This window comes from Rhinolophus hipposideros (genome assembly GCF_964194185.1).
Source record: "Rhinolophus hipposideros genome assembly, chromosome: 3".
NCBI lineage: Eukaryota > Metazoa > Chordata > Mammalia > Chiroptera > Rhinolophidae > Rhinolophus > Rhinolophus hipposideros.
In genome coordinates this window covers 35,922,382-35,945,047 of record NC_138049.1, presented here as the reverse complement: position 1 = coordinate 35,945,047, position 22,666 = coordinate 35,922,382, and the positions used below count along the sequence as shown (strand labels likewise).

Sequence of the window (22,666 nt, the reverse complement as noted above, 5' to 3'; positions counted from 1 at the left end):
CCTCACTCCTCTAAACTCAGCCTGACAAACAGTGCACCTGCTTAACTGGGCTAAGTGCCAGGAAAAAAAAAATCAGGGAAATTAATTTCCACGAGCAGTAGATAAATGGCACACCTCATTAGAAAATCTATTTAAAAAGCACATCAGGAGATGTCTGCAAGACTTTCATAAGAAATTGATGCTTCCTACCATCATGCCCTTGCTGGTTCTCTTCTCAAATTACTACGGTAATCTTACTTCCTGGTAATAAGATTCAAATTTAAGTTACATTTAATGAGTGCCAGAGACGTATATATTACATAGATTATCTTCTCTAATTCTTTTGAAATTGTTTTGAAATTAGTATGTTTTGTGAAATGCCTGTAAAAATTACCAAATGTGTTTTGAGACCACCTACGACAGCCATATAATGATTTTTCCTTCTATAAATGAAGATGCTAATAAATTGTGATCCTTGTTCTTAGGAAAGAAAAACCAAGAGTTACCATAATTTCTTCCTGCAAATTCTGACCTAAAGGGAAATCAGAACATCTGTAATATTAATGCCTAAGTTTATAGTAACTTCTTTAGAAATCCTATTTGTTTGCATACATTGTTTAAAGAAAAAAGCCATCTCTTTATAAATAAGGCAAAGGCGTTTGTAAGGAATTTCAACCAAAGTCCACAAATTCTGGTTCTGAAAGAGTTATTAAGTTATCAGGACACCCCTCTTTTTCCTGGGAAGACTTCCTGGCAACTCTGCAGAGGCTTGAGGGCAAGGTCTCCAGCAACATTTGTGACCCCCTAGCTTCAATTACTAAGAAAATAACCTTCTCCCCCTCCTCCTACTTTGGGGCTTCTGAAGACATTCATCTTCCAGAGAGAATTCAGGGCAAGGAGGATATCTGGGTGATCAGACATCTTGGTTTGTGCCTATGGTCCTGAAATAAATACTAATAGCTATCCATTTCACTTTCACAAATATTCTGTTTTAGATGTTAAATTATATAGTTATCTGTGGGAGTCCAGACCCAGCCACCCCATTGTGTCCCTTAGTGGTATGCAGATAACTTTGAGCAAAAGGCAATTTTAGCTTCAGGCTCAAGAGAAACTTCTCCCCTTGCCCTTAACTAAGAAAAATTTGAATTAGAAGACTTGCCCATAAGAGATTATCAGAGATAACTTCTCTTGACCTATCTGTAGAGCAGAGCAAACTAGATACTAATTAGTGAATGTCTGCTGTTCTTATCATCCTGCAATGACCTTTTGAAGTCCCTAAGGCACCTTACTTCATCCCTAGCTCAGGATGTCTTATATACCTAATTCCCCTTTCTAACTCTGAAGCTGTCATGCATACAGGGTCTCTGACTCTCTCATGTGGGGTTCCCATGCACACGAGATTAAATTTGGTTTTCTTTTGTTGTTCTGCCTCCTATTGATTAGATTATTAGGGCAGCCGAAAGAACCAGAGGATGAAAGGGGAATGTTTCCTCTTCCCCACACATCCTAGTATGTGGTAATTTTGTATGCTACCAAATCACTAAGCTGGAACTTCATTTCCCAGAATTCCTTTACAAGTACTTTCCAGATGACAGGCACAAAAGAAATTTTTGTGAGTTTTGGAAGGTAAAAAGGAAGCAATAGCCATTATTTATCCTCTGAAGGTTGAAGTAGGGTGGGCGCTGTTGCAGCGATGCACATTAGCGCAGATATGGCAGCTGACCCTGACATGTGGCAGCAGCCAGCAGCCAGCAGCATGTCTTCCAGTTTTCGCTGGATTGACTCTTTCAGCATCTCCAAATCCTGGCCACGTGTTTTTGTGGATCCATTGATGAAGGTACCCATTTATGCTTAAGCTCATCCACATCATCCTAATTTGAGGTGGTGACAGTCAAATGAGCGTTCCAGTTTGTTCTTGCCCATTCTGTTTGTCATTAGTCTCCCCTATTCTATTTCCATCTGCCCTTTTTAATGACAAAGTTCAGAATCTAATACCCCAAAATACGGCACTTTGGCATATTGAATATTCTCAGCTAAAGCAATTTAAGACATGACATGTATAAGAAGAACTTTCTGATCTTCCCCTGAAGCAAGTCATAAAACACTAATATGAGAAGTGCCTCTATGTACCCCAAAGAAGGAAGAAACATTCTTATCTCCCAAGATGCCAGGAGACAAACGAATAGGCCTTGCTGTTTTCTCCAATTTACTACACTTAGTGCATAACCTTTTGTGTCCCATCACATTTTCCCACCATTTTTCACTCTTCATCAAAACTAAATAAAAACTCTCAGGTTGAACTGCTTCTTAAGGTCTTCCTTTCTGTATAAAGGCTACTGTGCCACATAAAACTTATATGAAATAAATTTGAATGTTTTTCTTTTGTTAATTTGTCTTTTGTTAAAAGGCCCCAGCAAAAAATTTAGAAGGATAGAGGAAAAAGGTATTATCTCCCCTACACCAACTTCCATGCTGCTGACTTCCAACCCAGCCCCAGACACATTGAAACAGCCTTATGCTGACTGCTTAAATAAGCTCCCATGAATGCATGAGCCATATAATAAATCCCCTATTCTATGTCACTCATAGTGATTCTATTCTGATCAAACTCTGACAGATACATCATAGTATTGTTTGAATACTGTTTGGACATTATATTTAATAAGAAATGAAAGTTAGGTGGGATCTTTTTTCTAGTATCTGTTTTTGGAGTCCTAAAATTTGTCTTATTTGATAAGGATAAGTAAAGTCACAAATTTTGTAGACCAGAAAGCAAAATGCTATCCACATTTCACAGACAAGGGAAAATAAGTTCCTAGTCATGTTAGTTTGTGGGTTATAGAGCTGTAGAGTGAACCCAAAGCTTCTAAAAGACACATATAAAAGCCAGTACTACATGTGCTTCATAAGCAAATTATGTACAGGTAAATCAGCTCAAATTCAGAAAATAAAGAATTGTGAAGGTTGCTCAGATGAGAATCATTCTTCTCAATTCATTACAATACTTGCTTATAAAAATAGTTTTTTTATTTCTCTATGAAAAATTGTTTAATGCCTTCAAAGCATTTGCCTAGTTTTTTTTTTTTTAATTAAAGTTTATTGGGGTGACAATTGTTACTCAAGTTACATAGGTTTCGAGTGTACAATTCTGTAATACATCATCTATGTAGCACATTGTGTGTTCACCACCCAGAATCAGTTCTCCTTCTATCACCATATATTTGATCCTTTGCCTATTTTTCTAAAGTGTCAAAGAGTAATTCAGAGCCCAAGGACAGCTGTCCTGACTAAATAGACTTCATTTATTTCCAGTGTGCTTTCTTCTACCACTAGCCTTGTTTTCTAAACATTAGCAATACATATTTCAAAGGCTATTTGTAGTACAAAAGACTCATCATAATAATAATACAAATCCTTAGTAAATGTTTGAAATGTATCAATTAAACATAACATTGAAAAAACAAGAGCACCATTTACATTTGACATTCTTATTGAAGCAATGAAATGTTTCTGTGAAGAATCAACATTGAAAAAGGCAGGTTAGAATTTACTAAATGGAGAAAAGAATTTAGAATTGTAATATGAATGGGGTGTTCCAGTCAACCAAAAAGTAATAGGAGTTACAGGCTTTTTTACTATAATTATACAAATTCCTTGAACTTATATTCTTTGTGTTCCAGAAATTGATCATTCAAAATTTAAATAGTTGAAAGTATTTGGACATCTTATTTGAAGAATTTATACATTTTTCCTTTACATTTTTTTGTTTCAAATCCATTGGTGAATATTTATCTTCCTAGATATGACCTCATGAGTCATTCTAACACATTGTCTTTCCTTTTGCACCTGTTGTAATTATAATACCTCTTTGTAAACTAGAGTGTTGCATGACCCTTCCTTGCATGAAAGCATTTATCTAAAGCTGTGTAACTTGGAAATGTATTTTCTGAGGGTAAAATATGTGGTAGCCAGCCTCCAAAATGGTTCCCAATGATCCTTGCTTGTCGGTATTCACACCCTTGCTTAGTCTCTTCCAACACTAAATACAACTGAACTGTGTAACCAAAATGATTTTGAAGAAATGAAAATATGTGAATACTAAGTCTGGGTCATAAGAGGCATTGTCGCTTCCACCTTGTTTTCTCTAGGTTCACTCATTCTGAGGGAAGTCAGCTGCCATATTGTGAGGATATGCAAGCATTAACTTGACAGCCATGTGAGTGAGACATCTTGCCAATGGTCCCACCACCCCCAAAAAACCTTTCAGATGTCTACAACCTCAAGATATACTCTAAAGCAGAAACATCCAGCTAAGCCATTCCCAAATTCCAAACCCACACAAGCTGCGTGAAGTAATAAATAGTTATGTTGTCTTAAATCATTTACTTTTGAGGTAATTTATTATGCAGCAAGAGATAACCATTATTAAATATGACAAATAACATTTCATGTTATAAACATATTTTATTATTTTAGTTCTAATTTTATTAAATGTATTTATAAATTTTTAAAGTTGGTCAAAACTGTTTGACTAGATAAAATAAAAAATTTATGATAAACATTCATTTCTTCAAAATGTAAGAAATGGTTTCAAAATCCAAATGTCAACATTATTAATCCCTTTAAGCAATGCCTAGCAGAAAACCTACTATGTGGCAGGCACTCATATACAGAGTTATGTAAGACAGTCCCTTCCTTGGATAGGCTTAAGTTTCTAAGTGATATGGATACGTGAACGGATCCTTATAATACAATGTGTTAACTGATTTAATACAGGTTCCCATAAGGTATGGAGGAATGAAATCACGATACAGCAAATTCTTATTAGGAAGTCTGAGACTATTTCATAAAAGAACATCTTGAAGGATAAATAAAATTTCTCTAGATAGAAAATTTAGGAATGAGTCTCTACTAATGATATTCATATTTATATAGTGCTTGTAATAAACCAGGTTATCTTGTAAGCACTTCAAATATATTCATTTGTATAATTCCCTTAATCTTATTGCATGGGTATTATTATTATCCCTGCTTTATAAGTGATGAAACTGAGACAGAGAGGCTAAGTGACTTTTCTAATGTTACACAGCTTGAAAATGGTAAGATCTGGGTTCAATACCAGGGAAATCTAGCATCAGAGTTCACGTTTTTAACTATTTTAATATACTTTCTGCTACATTGGGGGCAGGGGAGCAAAGGGAGGAATGGTATAAGTAGAGGCATCCAGCAGTGAGAATATATGTTTTTCTAGAGAAATAAAAAAGGGAGAACAGCAGTAAGTGTGGCTGGAAAACAAAGTGCATGGACTGAATTGTGAGAAGAAAATAAACAGCTACACCAATGACCTAAATTTCATGCCAAATAATCTGTACTTAGATAAAAGAAATAGTTGATGAAATTAATGCTTTATGAAGACATCTTTGGCCCAACGTTAAAAGGGAGAGACTGGACAAGAGAGACAAGAAGTAATTGCGTTTATCCCCTTAAAAGAGAATCAAGGTCTGAAGTGTAGTAATGGAGATGGTGGTAATAGGAGAAGGGAGCAAATTTATCAGACATATGAGGGTTAGCTGCCATGGAGTATTGTTACTAATCAGATACCAAGAAGATTTAAAAGAGGACTCTCAGGTTTTGTTTTGTGGGAAATGTATAGATGGTTAGGCCATTAATAAATATAGAAAACTAAAGGAGGAGGCCTCACCTAGAAGATGTGTTTAATAAACACTTTTTGAAAGAAGAAATGAAGTAATAGTAATGGTGAGGCTATTTTTTTCAGATGAAATGCCAGTGACATGGGCATTATCCATAGCTTCTAATCACAGTGGTCCAAGGAAGCTCTACTATGGATTATAAGTGAGTCTACATTTAAGAAATCTAATCTGAAAGTCTAATTATAGGTAGCTATTTATTTTACAAAATAATTAAGAAGAAATTCCTTTTAATAGAAATTTCTATGATGTACTTATTAAATTAACTTTATAAATATTGGATTTACATGCAAGTCTTAAAAACATCTATTACAAATATTAAAGAACTATATTTTATGATCATATTTGGTTCTAAAATTTAAATGAATGACATTCTAAAGCGAAGGGAAGGAAAAAAAAATCACACTCAACATAGGATCAAAGGATAAATCTAGAGTAATGTAACCATTCATGTAAAATTCTAGGTCATAATTTTATATTATAGGCATTGCAATTAAACATTTTTTAAAGAACCAACATTACACCAAAGTGTAATATACCAAAAGTACTGCTTATTTAGAGCAGAGGTTTATGGCTCTGGATAAATAGCCTTTTTGCTTTGGTTGAAACCATGGGACTTATCTCTACCTGTTAGGTGATACTCTCTGTAGTCCAGCTACAAATGGTACAGTGGACAATATTGTTTCAATCACACCTCCATGTTAATAAACCCAAATGATGCAGTGCTATGATTTCATGATATTTATACTTGTATTTTTTTTAGCATAGTAATTTCATGGCACATATAGTAAGTTCTTGACAAATAATTGTTGAATGAATAAAATACCATAATGAAAAATAGACAGTCTCTGAGTATATAGAATGCAACTTACAGTAATTATGGTTTCTGGGTCCTACTGATTCCACTACTACTGAAGAAAGAAAATGGTATGGGGGCTAGGGAGTTGGTGCAAATATGAAGGATCACATTAATAAGTTAATGAAATGTTTTTGCTTGTGGTAAAAAAGTGATAAACATAAACTCATCCATCTATTCATTTCATATTTATCGAGCACCTACCTGACTGATTTCTTCCTTTAAGGAACTCATAGGCAATAGAGTGTGTCAGATGAAAAAAATAAACAAATAATTTTTTAAATATGAGAAGACTTTGAACAAAATGATGAATGACATATTCAGAGACTGAATAGGCTATAATGAAAATCTACCTTTCCTCACTGTGTTATTTCTATTTTACTCCAAATCTATAAGAATATGTGGTTACTCAAGAGGTAGTATCTCATTATCATTCATTCTGGGAAAATCCTTTTAACATTCTTTATTTTCAGGAACTCAAAATAGGATGTTTTGATGGGAGAAGCAAAGAGTGTGTCTGGAAAGGAAACTTGGAGCCAGATGGTAGGGGGACTTAAAAATACTTTACACTGTTTTCCATTTGTCCAAAAGCTCTGTATTTTGTTTTATTTTATTTTATATTGCCTATTGTAAACTTTACAAATTACCCTTTACTAATGGGTGATAAAGTCCCAGTTCCAAAATTAAATATCCACCCAACTCTTCTAATTATCATTTTCATGAAATTGTAACATTCAGTCTATGGGTTCCTATACAAAAAAGGTTTACATTCAGTTCCTATACAAAAAAGGAAATCTATTTCACTTGAAATCAATGAGTACAACAGACAAAGAAGGAGAATAGAAGGAAAAAGCAAAGAAACTAGTGACCCTCAAGCACATTTGTGAGGTGCTTTATCACACTAAGATGGGATGAAGAAAAACAAAGCCAGAACTGGGGAGAATATTGTTTCTATTAGTTTAAAAGCCAAATTTCATGGATCTTACCTGAAAAGTTTTTGTAATCCACTAAATCAAACATAACAATGGCGACAGCTGACCATGTGATTATCAGAGCAATGACCAGAAGCCAGGCTGCTGGGGAGCTGAATGTGGTCACTATGTCTTCTGTAACTGTCCTCTTCAGCACTTTGCCAGGGGATTTAGGTACAGATCCATTTTTGTTGTCTATAACAGTTGTGGTAGTAGATGCATTTCCTAATCAAATATTCAGAAAGAAGAATTACAATTTAGAAATTCACATCAAATGTTGATGACAAAAAAACTCACAGATGATATAAGTATATGTAAGTTGCTTATACACCATTTTCTATAATAGAAGACCCCTCTTTAGTAGCAGGGCCATACCTTGCTCCCCACTGCCACATTATCTCTTCCTCAGCATTTACCCTCCTCCCTGCAACCGATATGCTCTTTATAATCAGCATTCCTTGTCTCCCAAGTTCCACAAATGCTGCCATCCAGGCCAGAAACCTTGCTATCATCTTGAATTCATTTCTGCTTCTCCCTTACCACCTCCTGTGTCCACTACCCTAATGGGCAGTGGGTTTTGAGGTCAAATTGCTTTTTAACATCTTTTCCCTTTATTTAGGTGCCTATGTCAGTTCTGAATGAAAGCAAAAAGATGTCCTCTGGGAGAGAAAAAAATCAGTAATAAAATAGTTCAAATGGATGAAATTCTTTTTGGATATCCTGCTTTAATGGCATAACTGACCCTTGTATTGAGGCCATTCATTTTTATTTGTGAAGGGGCACAGAAGATATAAGAGAATAATGTGGGAAAATCTTATTATATTTGGTGACTTTCTTATTCCAGCTTTAAAGAGTCTACTTGTTCGTGAAAGAAAATTCAAAAAATATAAAAAATAGCAAAATGGATGATAGCTAATCCTTTATAATTTCACCATCCAGAAATAACTACTGTTAACATGTTCCATTTATATCTACTTTTCTGTACATACATATACAAATATGCTTTATTTGTTTTTGACAAGCTGTCATCAAACTTTCCTTTGTTATTTTAATAGACAATATATAATAAAAATGCTCTCTTGCCATACATGTTCCTTAGAATACCACTTAAGTGGCTGTACACATATCATTTCATAGATGCACATAATTTAGAAAAAAGATTTCTACCTTGGAATATGGCAGAAGTTTTTTCAGCACACATTAATAATTATTCCATTAGGAGAAATTCTTGCATAACTAATTTATAGAAAAAATAATAACTTTTATAGCTTTTGAGAATATATGTATTTGAAAATTAGTATACTTTTAAAAATTGTATATGCCAGCAGTCTCTGTTTCCGTATTCTTGATAATAATGGGTATTGTCAGTTTTTAAAATGTTTGCAATCACATTGAAGGAAAATTCTGCTTCATTTGCAACTCTGATAACTAGAGATGAGCTTTATATATGTTTATTTTTCCTCTGTATTTCTTATCTTGTGAAATTTTTGACCATATTTTAAATAAACCTCCTTTTGGTGGCTTATAAAATTGTGTACTCTTATGCATACATACATACTTACTTACATATATGCATATATGTAAATGTTTGAATACACATGCGTATATATTTGTACATGTATATGTATTTACATATATACACGTGAACATTATGTATGCACACACAAATGATAGTAACACTTTATCGAGCTTTAAGTTGCATTTTTTTTCCTGCAACTGTTTAACTTTTTCTTTCAATGGTATTTTTATATATATAATGAACATTTTAGAGTTGTGTAACTCTTTTATTTTTCTGTTATAGAAGTTCTACCTTTATATGGGTAGAAAGCCCCGTCAATGGTAAGTAGGCATATCTGATTATCTTGACAACCTTAACTTATAATAAATTCAATCTGAAGGAAATTTAGAAATCATCTGAAACAATTATTTTATGTTACACTTAAGAACAATCGAAGACCAACCAGAAAATTTAAGTGACTTTTAGAGGATTTTTAATCCCAAATTACACAGATGTGGAGTAAATATTGAATACTAAAGAGAAAAAAATAGCCCTAGCTATCCAAGTATTTTGGCCAAAATCACAGCTTAACAACATATATCATATATTTAAAATATGGGAGACATTGTCTATAATAATTTAAGAATTACATATTAAGAGAAAATTCTGATTAATCATAATCATATATATATATAATTAAATGTTTTCATATATATATAATTAAATGTTTTCAATTTTATTAATTGCTAATTACGTTTCCAAATTAAAAAGAAAGCAATCTCTGCATTTTCAAACTTCTTTAGCATTTTTCACAAAATAATTTTTACTAACTAGTAAGACTTCTTACAGTTACTCTTAGAATGAGCTAAACAATAATTGAAAAGTTTTTGTGCTTTAAAATTGAATGGAACTCTGTAATCCTTGAAGGCCTCAGAGTGGAATTAAAGTGCTCCTTTCCATCTTTCAGCCTCTTGCTCTATCTTCCATGATTCTTACTTGCAGTTAGGTCTAGCTTTTGCAAGGAAACAGCAAAACAAAAAAGTCATGCCATGGGTTTTATAGACAAGAGAGGTTGGGATTAATTTCTGGCTCTTCATTGTATTAGCTGAATGGCTGGAAGGTCATGACTACATCTCACTTCACCTCTGAGTGAGAAGAATCTTATCTGAGGAATAACCTTTGTATGATGCAATTTACAAGTATTTGATGGTGGAGAAATAACTCATGTCCACTTCTTGGCATATTTCCTGGTATACAAACCTATTCAGTAAACGACAATAGAACAGCTACTAAACGATGTCCTTATCACCATCATTGTCACCATTAACACCACCTCGATGGCTACTGCCATGAGTATGACTACAACCATTACTATCATTACAAGAAAAGGCTACAAGGCAGGATTGACTTTAGAGACAAAGGCTGAGGAACTGACTCTTCAATAAACACCAGCTTTATTTCCAATTAACAAGCATATACATTAGGCTAAGATATTTTCAGGGAACCAAAAAATGATGCTATTACTTTCTCAGTCTTTCCCAATCAATTAATCGACTTTATGTAATACAGGAAAAGAGGGACACCCACTATAATTTATTCATATTAAGGAAAGCTGTTTTGCACCATTCACAAAATTAAGAGAGATTATTTACAAAAAATAAAATTATTTGATTATATGGCAAATGTTATTGGTGTAACTGAATTCTTTAAACAAGAAAGATAAAGTTTGAATCTTCGAACAGATGTGTACACAACAAGGTGCTTATGGTACAAATAGGTCATAAGATAATTTTTAGTTTTGGGAAAAGAATGAAACACTACATACAAAATTAAGTACTTTAGTTAATAAAGTTTTACTCTTTTATTTGTTTTGTTTACCCATAAAATGGTACTATCCTCTTCATAACAATAAATCACATAAAAGTCTACGACTGACTAGGGAAAAAAAACAAAATCAAGAACATTCAAGTGTATATCTTAGTAGATATTAATAATAACTAAACATAAAATACAACTATTTTTATATGACAGTGGCATACCTAAGCCCATATTTTTAAAAGATTAAAAAGCTGATGGGGAGCAAAAGTCGTAAAATTACTTAAGATTTTGAAATTAGGTAAAAATTGACAATAGTGACAATGAATCTCCTTTCTTTTCTGGAAAACTATGTGAATACATATCCCAAGTTCATAAACTCAATTTAGTTGAAATGATAGCAAGATGGGGAAAAAAAAAAAACTTTGAAAAACAGATATCACAGACTGTACTTGAGATGGTGCTCAAAGAACAAAAATTAGAAAGAACTCATATCCGCTTATTGATTTTTTTGTGTGCCAAATTCCTATCACTTCTAATGGCAGTTCTGAAAATGGAAGAGTGATAGGAGTACTTTGAAATATGATTTAAGACCCAAGTGGGGTTACAAGTGAATCAAACCTTTGGTATAATGATTTGCAAGAGAGTAAGTGAATTATAAGTGTTTAGGAGAGGCCCACCTGAAAGTTGATATGTTGCTACTCAATCTCCAGTTTTTAACCTCTGTAGTCTTCCTACTACTGCTACGTAGAGAACACTGGAAGAATTGCTTTTGCACTTCTGATTCACTTCAGTGAATTGTGTATTAGAGAGCATTTCTTTAGACATTATATATATCTACTTGGTACCTTGAAACTGAAAGAATAAATTTACTGAGATTTGATACAAATTAGTTGAATCTTGGTCACCATTTTAAAAGACAGAAAATTTTTAAAGGAAGAAGAATTTCTATATTTTTTTTCCTTTTTTGATCAGAAAAATGAAAAACTATATAAATGCATGAAGTAACACGAGCTCAGAGTTAAAATACAAGATTTTTTAAAGAATTGATATACGTATATGAATTCCATTTTATTTCGTTTTATAATCCTGACAACATAATTGTGTTACCATATTTTAAATAGATGAGAATGATACAGTTAACATTAAATTATTTTTTTTTAATTTTCATATTTTCCTTGTCTTAACATCCTCAAAATTTCCACTTAAAAATTAATCAATACTCAAAGGTGATTCAAAGACATTCTGAGCATCAACTGCAAAACCACAAGCAATTCCAAAGTGTTCTTCAAGAAAATTATGTGCTGCTTTGTTATGGAAAAACACTAAGTTGTACCTTCATTTTCCATTCAAATTTACTGCAGAAGCCACACAGAGCCATGAGGAATAAAATTGAGGTGAAATAAATTACCTTCTCTGACATCTGGTCAAAATAAATGCAAAGAACAAAATGTGTAATCTGAGATTATTTAATGCTTGAGAAGCACTTGGAAGATGACAAGAGCTAGTTATTGATATGGTAGAAAAAAGGGAGGTAAATACTACTGAGCAAGTTGACATGGGCGATACTTCTTGAAAGCTGTCATCTCAGAAGTGGAGCAGAGCAGCTAGGATATGTAACAGTACTTTCCATGACTACTATTTAATTTCATTGCTTTTGATTTATACAAATTATTTTGATTGCCAGACAGTCAAAATCAGCTTCAAAAAAAGTAGAGATCTGGCTGAAAAGCCAGATGTGACTCTGATCTATAAAGTAAAATGAAAGACTGCTTATGCAGTGATTCCAAGGACCAGCTTTCCAGTCAGGTTATGCATGAAAAAAATAAATTATAAGCTTCCTGAAAGAGTCACTTAACCTCATCATGGCTTATTAATCAGATAAGAAAACTGCCAAGTGCATTTGCTCATTATTATTCTCATGGGACACTGGCAATACAATCTCTTCCACGATGCACAAGGAATACACTTATATTCTAGAATAATGTAAATAAAATATTGTATCCTCGCCACGCTGTGATTTGTGGTGTACTCAAACAGTATATTTTTCATTCAAGAATTAAAGAACAAAGGAGAAAGTATACACTATCAATGGCGTTATAAAAATATAGGTTTTGCAGAGGACTTGAGGAGACATTTTTCTAAAAAGGACATACGAAGGCAAGCAGACATATGAAGAGATGATCAACCTCAATAATCATCAGAGAAATGCAAATAAAAACCACAATGAGATACCACCTCACCCCAGTCAAAACGGCTATCATCAATAAATCAACAAACAACAAATGCTGGCGCGGATGTGGAGAAAAGGGAACACTAGTGCACTGTTGGTGGGATTGCAGATTGGTGCAGCCACTATGGAAAACAGTATGGAGGTACCTCAGGAATCTGAAAATGGAACTACCCTATGATCCAGTAATTCCACTCCTAGTCATCTATCCGGAGAAATCCAAAACTCCAATTCAAAAATCTATATGCACTCCTGTTTATTGCAGCACTATACACAATAGCCAAGACATGGAAACAACCGAAATGCCCATCGGTAGATGACTGGGTTAAGAAACTGTGGTACATTAATACAATGGAGTATTACGCAGCCATAAAGAAGAAAGAAATCTTACCATATGCAACAACATGGATGGATCTAGAGAACATTATGTTAAGTGAAATAAGTCAGAAAGAGAAAGACAAGTACCATATGAACTCACTTATATGCGGAATCTAAAGAAGAGAATAAGTGAACGAACTAATCAGAAACAGTTTTGGGAACAAAAAGGAAAAACTGAGAGTTGTTAGATGGGCGGGGGAGGTGGAGATAAGGGGAAAAGTGAAGGAATTAGGAAACAGTAGGTAACCACAAGATGGCCTCAGGGTTTTTGAAAATTAATTTGGGGAACGTAATCAATAATGTAAAGATTTTGTAGGGTATCCGATGGACACGTGTCCCATTTGGGAGAGCACCTCAGGGATACTGTAGATGCCTGATCATGGCACTGTACACCAGAAGCTAAACAATAATGAATGCCAACTATAATTTTATATATATAATGTGATGGCTCAGTGCAAGGTTGGAGGGATAGTGGATGGGGGAGGGGGGTTCACAGTGTGAGGGATATAAATGATGAGCGTCTAAGTATTACCTTGTCTTGTACAACTGAAACTAATAAATTAATTTAAAAAATACAAAAAAAAAACATATATAGGTTTTTCTCCTAAGTTATATTAAAAATCGAATTCTCAATTATAAATAAAAGTGACCTTCATTATATATTTTTTTAAGTATTAAAAAATGTGCATGTAAAAATAAGAATTTTGGAGAAACTGTTGAAATGATCTTTTGGCAAATAAAGTTGAAAAGTGAAAAAAATTTATCTTTTAACGTAAATATTTTACCAGCCTTGTTTTTACAGAATGCTTATGTATTATATACATAGAAATCTGTGATGATTAAATTATACTTTCTACAAGTATATATAAACTGAATGAAAATAGATTTTGAGACTCAAGATAAAACCCTGGCAATACACAAAAATAAATAATCCTAGATATTGTAATTTATATATCTGTATAATATATTTTATATATATGTGTATATTGAATATATATATATATATATATAGATAGATAGATAGATAGATAGATAGATAGATAGATAAACCCTGAGGAATAACCTAGAATAATTTTAGAAGAATCCAGATTTTATATATACGTGTGTGTGTGTAGGGGGTGTGTGTGGGGGGGTCTGTGTGTATATATATATGTATGTATGTACATACATATATACATATACACACATATATATGAAACTGCTAACGGCAACAATTGCTTTTGTCTCAAACCAGAAATTGGTCCCTAGCCAATTTCAACGAAAGCCCCAAATTGCCACCTTTTCTCCCAGATTTTGGAGATACAATTATTGTAATCATATTTCAGAGAATGATTTGCCCACCTAATCTACATGCTGAAGTGAAGTGATATATACATATTTTTTACATTTTTTTAACAGTCCTTTCTGCCCAGCCACTACCTCCATTTTTCCAGAATGTGAATTTGTTTTCTAGGGGTGGAACTAGAAAACGAATGCTGCCCTAATCCCTGGCCATAGAAATGGGCTTTTAAGACAAGTCTGACTATTCAGAACACTCCCTTTTTCCTGTGACAGTAAAGGGATGGGGCAACCAAATCCTCCACATTTTTTGTAGAACTGTTAGGGGACACTCTGTTTCTACTGGGGTTGCTAAAATATCGGGGTCAATCAGTGGTCCTCTAATCCCACCAATCAGACAGTCTACCACAGGAGAGAAAGTGGCAGGGTCCAGATACCACTGTGTGGGTTCCTGGAGCCTGCCATGTTTAGTCAGGTTTATCTCTGGTCTAATTTGGTTGTTTGCATTACCAGCCATCACCAGTTATGACTGATCCTCTTACTCCTACTAGGAATGTAAATAATTATTTTTCTTCATCTGTTTGTGTCATAAGGAGCAATCAGTCAGAAGAATCTAAACATACAACTTCTTTTAAAAATTATTTTCATTTTAGAAAGAAAATCTCAAGTCTCCCTATTATTTCTCAAGTGGCTAAGATGTGTTTTGTGGTTTGCAAAGCTGATATTGAGTTGCTCTTACTAAGAAGAGCTTGGTCTTGCTCTGGGTGAATGAGAGGCAGGGCTGGATCTGCCCCCCTCACTGTGACCTGCTAGTCCACTTTCCAATTGTTTTTACTGCAAAGCCGTACTGCAAAGTTCTTGTATGAACTCCTGCAAGCCCAGTTTTCCCCTACCTTTTGAACTTTTCACTTCAACTTAGTTACTCCCCATTCAGATACTAGTTTTCCTGCAAATAGGAAACTGAATTTAAAGGGAAAAAGCAATGATGAGTGCATAATTGAAATTCATTAAAATGCATTTTGTTTTACCAGTCTAAAGTAGGCAAGGATTTCTGATGACGTTTTATATTTAAAAAAATAGTTTTGTTAAAATTCCATTGCTAAAATCCAGTCCCTCTTTCAAGAATTACCTCAAATGTTAAGTCTTTAATAGTATTTTCATGATCTTTTTTAAATGAACACTATTGTTCTTGCCTGTGTTGCCATACCATTTTTTTTTTTTTGATAAATACAATGAAATGGATAAAATTCTCCTGAGTTTTATGTAGTCCTGTGTTTTTTCAACAAGGTTCCAAGTTGGGAGCAAGTCATCTATCTTTTCATAGCACTTAGCAAAGCAATTTTTACACAGTGAGACACCAATAAATACTTATTAAAAGTGAAAATTCCGTAAGTTTTGCTAAAGGGAATTAGCTAAAACAAAAAAAAAGAAAAGAAAAAGAAAAAGTGTTATGTCAAATAACGTCAATATGTCTGCATATGGAAGGGTATAAAGTACATACCGTGTTTCCCTGAAAATAAGACCTAGCCAGACAGTCAGCTCTAATGCGTTTTTTTGGAGCAAAAATTAATATAAGATCCAGTCTTATTTTACCATACTATAAGACCCAGTCTTATAATATAATATGATATGATATGTTGATATGATATGATATGATATGATATGATATGATATGATATGATATGATATGATATGATATAATATAATATAATATAATATAATATAATACAATACTATACTATGTTATATTATATTATATTATATTATATTATATTATATTATATTATATTATATTATTATCCCAGGTCTTATATTAACAGGGGTAATAATATCTAACCAGAGAAACAAATATAAAACAAAATATATTTTTATGACATTGAGAAAAACATTGAGATGAGAGCTAAGTTACTGAAAGAATTAAAAGCATATCTGTTCAGATGCATCCCATAAGTAGTGGAAAGTTTAGCTGGTCTATTTAATTAAGACTACAACAAAGAAGGGAAGAATAGGAGGGTAGAGAAAATATATATGCAGTTTTTGACTGAAAAAAGCACATACTTGCTAAATAATTAAGCAGAGACACTCCTTTCTCATGGGTCAATTAGAACTGGCATCTCAGATGTTATTAAAGTTGTTAAACCTCTAAAAGTTTTTTTTAAAAATCTCCAATAACTGGGAGACGTTTCTACCACTCGATTAAATGTATAAGTGAGTAAAAGTGCTGATGATCAATTTACAAAGTTGTGATGATGCATTGGCTTAGTCAGCTGTGCTGCCATAACAAAATAACAAAGACTGTGTGTCTCACAAAATAGAAATTTATTTTTTCACATTTCTGGAAGTTGGAAGTCCCAGATTAGAGTGACAGTATGGTCACAGTCTGTGAGGACTCCCTTTCTGGCTTGAAGATGGCTACCTTCTCACTCTGTCCTCATGTGGCAAAGAGCTAGCAAGCTTCTTGCAGTCTCCTATTATAAGGAAACTAATCCCATCATGAGTGTTCCACCCTCAAGACCTCATTTAAACTTAATTACTTCCCAAAGACCCCCATTTCACTAATACCATCACAATGGAAATTATGGCTTTAATGTGAATTTAAGAGGACATAATTCAGTCCATAGATTATATATTTCTATTTAATTATTTAAAAATTGCTCAAAATAATATCAATGAACTAGCGGTGTCACAAAATACACATTTTAAGAGATGTTATCTATGTATTATTTTTCGAAGTTGAATTGAATTGTAGTAGCAATATGCAGTATGACATTAACTTAAAAGATGGTATTAACCAAATGAATGAGAGCATCATTCATTGTATTTCAATTTAAATACATTTTTTTCCTTTCTTAAAAAGTGTACAAATTTTTTTTTGGCACCCTGTGTATTTTAAGCTCAATAAGCACAGCTATTTTAATAGAGTTATATTTTTCATGTTTATAAAAGAAAAAATGGAAACCCTGGCCATGGTCCCTTACAAATACAAGCCCAAATCAAAATGTCAGTGGGCACTACATATACTGGGATAGCATAGTTATGAAAATTAATTAACAAGACCCTGAGATGACTCTTATGACAATGATTTTAACAGGTACAATATGATTCATTTTAGGAAAATAATCCATCTTTACCCATGAGCCCAGGAAACCTCATGCAAGAAGATAAGTCATTTTAAGGTCTGTTTGATTTTATGAGTTTGAAGTTTGGAAGTGGAATTTCCTAAATTCTATGGATTTAGTTTCAAGCAACTGGAAGTTAGACTCTGGTTTTAAGCAAATATGATAGGAATAGGACAGAGATAATATCCATGAACTATACTCAGTTTTTAAAAATGTATTTTTAAGTATTTTCTTTGTTTGTTTGGTTGACAGATTTTCTTCCCTGGGCCAAATGTGCATAAATGAAATCCTTTACCTAGCTCCAGTGGTCCTGCTACTAAATTGCCCCACTGACATTGAATCACAAACCCACTGAAATATATAGAAAAAGGCTTGAGTAATGACACGCTATTTCAATTTGCAAAAAAATATGAAACTAAATGCTTCGAAATCATTAGCTTTTCATGATTTGTGGACTCTAATGTGTGCTTTCACTTTCTTTTTCTTAAAGACATTTTCATGGAAATCAACTCTTCCATAAGAATTAATCATCTCCTGCTGCTTTACCACACATGGAGTCATAATCCTACTATTGTGGTGTCACCATAGCTTCTACTTTATTTTCATTGAGAAAGTATGCCTCCCCCCAAATACACACACACACACACACACACACACACACCATATTCATATTCTTTTCATGTAAATGTATTCAGTAATAATCATAAAGACTCGATGTAAAGCGTCTCCTTAAAATTATACTCATAAAAAAGTGGCTTTCTTACATGGCCATCAGCTACTTACAGGAAATTTAAGAAAATGCAAAAACTAAGACCTAAATTTCTTCTAAGTTTACTTCTGGGTGAGTTTTTAGGCAAATGTTTCATGAATCAATCTGGTTTATTTCTTCATATATTTAAGTATAAATAAAATTAGATCTGCATTTTCTATTTATAAGGAAATTTCCATTCATTTGTTGTTAAAACTGTAATAATTCAATAACTTAAAAATTTTCATATTACATTATGTATATGTATATGAACAAAAATGTTTTAGAGTATGTAGCCATTAAGAAGAGACGTGACAAATTTTATTGAGTACTCCAGGGGCTTTTGAAATAAAAATTACAATGAAATATCATTATTTGTGTGCATCTTTAATTATCAGGAATCTGAATTAACACTTTATATAGTTACTCCAGCATTAATGCTATTGCTATAATTGGATTGAAAATAGATTTAAAAGATTATTTTTTTTAATCTCTAATGAAGTAAAATATTTAAGAATTTTTGTGAGGAAAAAATGTATACTTAGAATTGAGCACCACTGTAACAGGATATTATTATCTTGTGTCTAACTTGAACCCAAATCTTCACTAAGTTATTTGAAATGTTTAGAACAGATCAGGTTAGTGAAACTCAATCCTTCTTTCCAAATTGAGTTCACATAGCCCATGAAGAAAATGCACATATTGCATGTAGAAAATGCAGCCTGAGAATTTAGAGAGCTATTTCTTGTGTGTTTTTCTTTTAATCATTTAATCTATAAGGAGGAAAATGCAGCTTCCTTGTGACTTTCAAAGGACTTTTAAATGAGCTTGAAGCTCCTTCATGCATTTCTGGAAAGAACATGAAGGTATTTATGCTTGTATTTCAAAAATGCAATTAGGTTGGGCCGGCCCAGTGGCTCAGGAGGTTGGAGCTCCCTTCTCCAACTCCGAAGGCTGCGGATTCCCACATGGGCCAGTGGGCTCTCAACCACAAAAGTTGCCGGTTCGACTTCCGCAAGGGATGGTGGGCTGCACCCCCTGCAACTAGCTAACAGAAACTGGGCCTGGAGCTGAGCTGTGCTCTTCACAACTAAGACTAAAAGGACAACAACTTGAAGCTGAACAGCACCCTCCACAACTAAGATTGAAAGGACAACAACTTGACTTGGAAAGAAAAAAAGTCCTGGAATTACACAATGTTCCCCAATAAAATCCTGTACCCCTTCACCAATAAAATCTTTCAAAACATGCAATCAGGTTAACACAAATAATACTTTATATGAATATTTCTTCTGAGGTGTTCACTGAGTTTTAGAAACAGTTGATAAGCTGTACACATCTATAGAACAAGGCAAGTGTTCTACTCTTCTTTGACATGAAAGGAAACTGAATGGAGAAGTTAAAGAGAACAGTTTTCTGAAGTCTACTCATCGGAGTTTTAAAAGTATTGCCTATTTCTTAGTCCCTACAATTTTCATCCTCTGAATTGTTCGTCCAAATAACCTGACAATTGCTCTTAAATTTTACGTGAGGAAGATGGCAGTCATTGGCAATTAATAAAAGGCTTTATCTCTGGGAAATTACAGTTCTGATACAAAACAATTTTAAAAAGCAGATACAAACAAAATGATGAATTTTTCCATCTAGCCCTTTAACTAGGCAGTTTTTACTAAGCAGAAGAGCAGTAATTTTATTGAGTATTCTGGAGATAAAATTATATCCTCAGCACCTCAAGGAGTAAGAAATAAATGGAAAATTAGGCCCTTACTCTAAGAATCTACTTGGTATTTACTATCAGGTGGATTCAACTTTGGTATTAGTGCTACAAACTGGCAGAAAGGGGCCACTTTTCTTAGTCAGTCCAGGGTTTTCTCTAGGAGTTGGGACTATCAGTATTATGTAGAACAGTGAAATCCCCTATCCTATCATTTCAAAAAGCTTCTCTGAATAGGATTTTCCTATTGACAGTACCACATTTCTGACATCTGGATTGCTCAGAGCAGTTATTTCTATGTAGTGAGCATTTTTATAGGCTTTATTTGACTAAGATTATTCAAGCATTACAACTGCATTAGTATCACCAAGCCATAGTGGATTCAGTAAAATAAGCTTTATAAAATTGTGGTTGCACTAAAGCATGTGTTTTTCCGACTACTAAGCCGGCTACCCTTGAGTAACAAAGCTTGAGAGTTATATTCTATAAGATGTTTGCCATCCAATGTCTATTTCTATCTTAGAAGAGATTTTAGAAGAGAAATGAGAAACAGTTTAGGGATCATTTTTCTTGCATTAAACAGAAACATTTCCTTTTTCTATAACAAAAGAAAAACACACTGAATATTCAAATTTGAACATTAAAACCTTTGGTTTGTTATCAGAGGAGGTTCTTTAAAGATAGCATCATTTTTTTTTTCCCAGATCTTACTCCTGATTAAAGTGCCTCTTTTAAAAGATTCCACACATTGTAAAAAAAATCAGAAGATCAGGAAAAAAAAAAATTGGCTAATGCAGTTTTCAGGAGAAAATTATTATTGCTAATATCCTAACTGATCATAATTATAATTATAATGCTTTATATAGCATTTCTGCTCCAGGGAAACTAAACATTATCACACAAGCCAAATTTTATGAATATATATGCAGTGTGATCAAACAATATGGTGAATGTTTATATTAAAAAAAGTATTACTGTAAAAGACATATTGCCACTATTCACTCTCAAAATATCCCCCCTTGCTTCAAACACACTTATCCCATTGTTCTTGCCACTTTCTGAAGCAGTTCAGGAAACCCTCTTTTGTGAGTGTCTTTAGTTGCTCTGTAATGGCTACCACACTGTCCTGAATCATTTTGACTTTGGGGAAGAGCCAGAAGGCACACGGTGACAGATCTAGTGAATAAGGTAGATGAGGACAAATAATAATGTTTTTATTTTACATAAATTGTCATACCAGAAGGAATATGTGACATGGAGAGTTGTCATGATGGAGGATAATTTACAGCACACTTTAAAACATATCTTCTTCGAACCGTAGCTCACACCCAACTGACTGCACCTAACAAGTTGAAATTTATCACACACTGTTACTAAGGCTCATCACACTGCTTTCTATATTGACAATTCCTGCCTTTCTGTTAGATGGCAGCAGTAGCATTCACCATATTTTGTTTTATCACAACAGGAAAGGCTCTGTGTCACATCTCTTCTGGTATGGCAATTTCTATTAAATAAAAACATTGCAGTGTTCTCATCCTCCTTATTCACCGGATGGTACTGTGTGACTTCTGGCTCTTCCCTAAAGTCAAAATGATTCAGGACATCGAGGCAGCCATGACAGTGCAACTCAAAACACAAAAGAGGACTTCCAGAACTGCTTCAGAAAGTGACAAGAATGATGGGATAAGTGTGTTTGAAGCGAGGGGAAGTATTTAGAAAGAGATTAAAGACAATGTGTCTTTTACTGTAATATATATGTGTGTGTGTATATATATATATATATATTTAAATATTCACTGTATTGTTGAGCACACCTCATACACACACAAGTACAGTAAGCTAGTCAGGCAAATATCATCAACTTATTTTAATGAAATAATAGGATACCAAAATTCAAAGTAACTGCAATTAGGTAAGATATTTAAAAAGCTACTTGTCTAAATTATTCATTCTTTCACTAAATTAAAATATTAGATCCTTTTAACTCAATATCTAACATTAAAATAATCCTATAATATTTTATGCCTTATTCATCTATAAATTAAAATGTAAAGACCACAATTTTTTTGATGAAGGAATCAACATTTCTCGATATTTTGTTTTCAGAGAAAATGTTATTATAGGTTGTAGTCTTTGTATGATTTAATTACATGCCATACAAAACTGATAATTGCTAAATTAAAATACTAACAATGAAAATATTTCTCTGAAGGATACCTGCTTTCTTCACTTATCCCAGAGAAAGAAAAATTCTCTCTAATAATTTAGAAATGCCTAAACCATGAATGTTATTAAACAGAATATAATCCTGGTTTTAATATCTGTTGATTGATCATAAGAAAATATACTCAACAAAATCTACTACCCGC

The 22,666-nt window shown here is 33.3% G+C and overlaps 1 protein-coding gene across 1 annotated transcript in view; it reads right to left on the bottom strand.

Moving 5' to 3' along the window:
- The window catches only part of TRDN (triadin), a 343,597-nt gene that overhangs the window by 284,885 nt on the left and 36,046 nt on the right, over positions 1 to 22,666 (bottom strand). Inside the window, exon 2 of the mRNA XM_081044419.1 lies at positions 7,530 to 7,739. Coding sequence (XP_080900545.1) covers positions 7,530 to 7,739 — 210 coding nt within the window. The remainder of the gene's footprint in view (positions 1 to 7,529; positions 7,740 to 22,666) is intronic.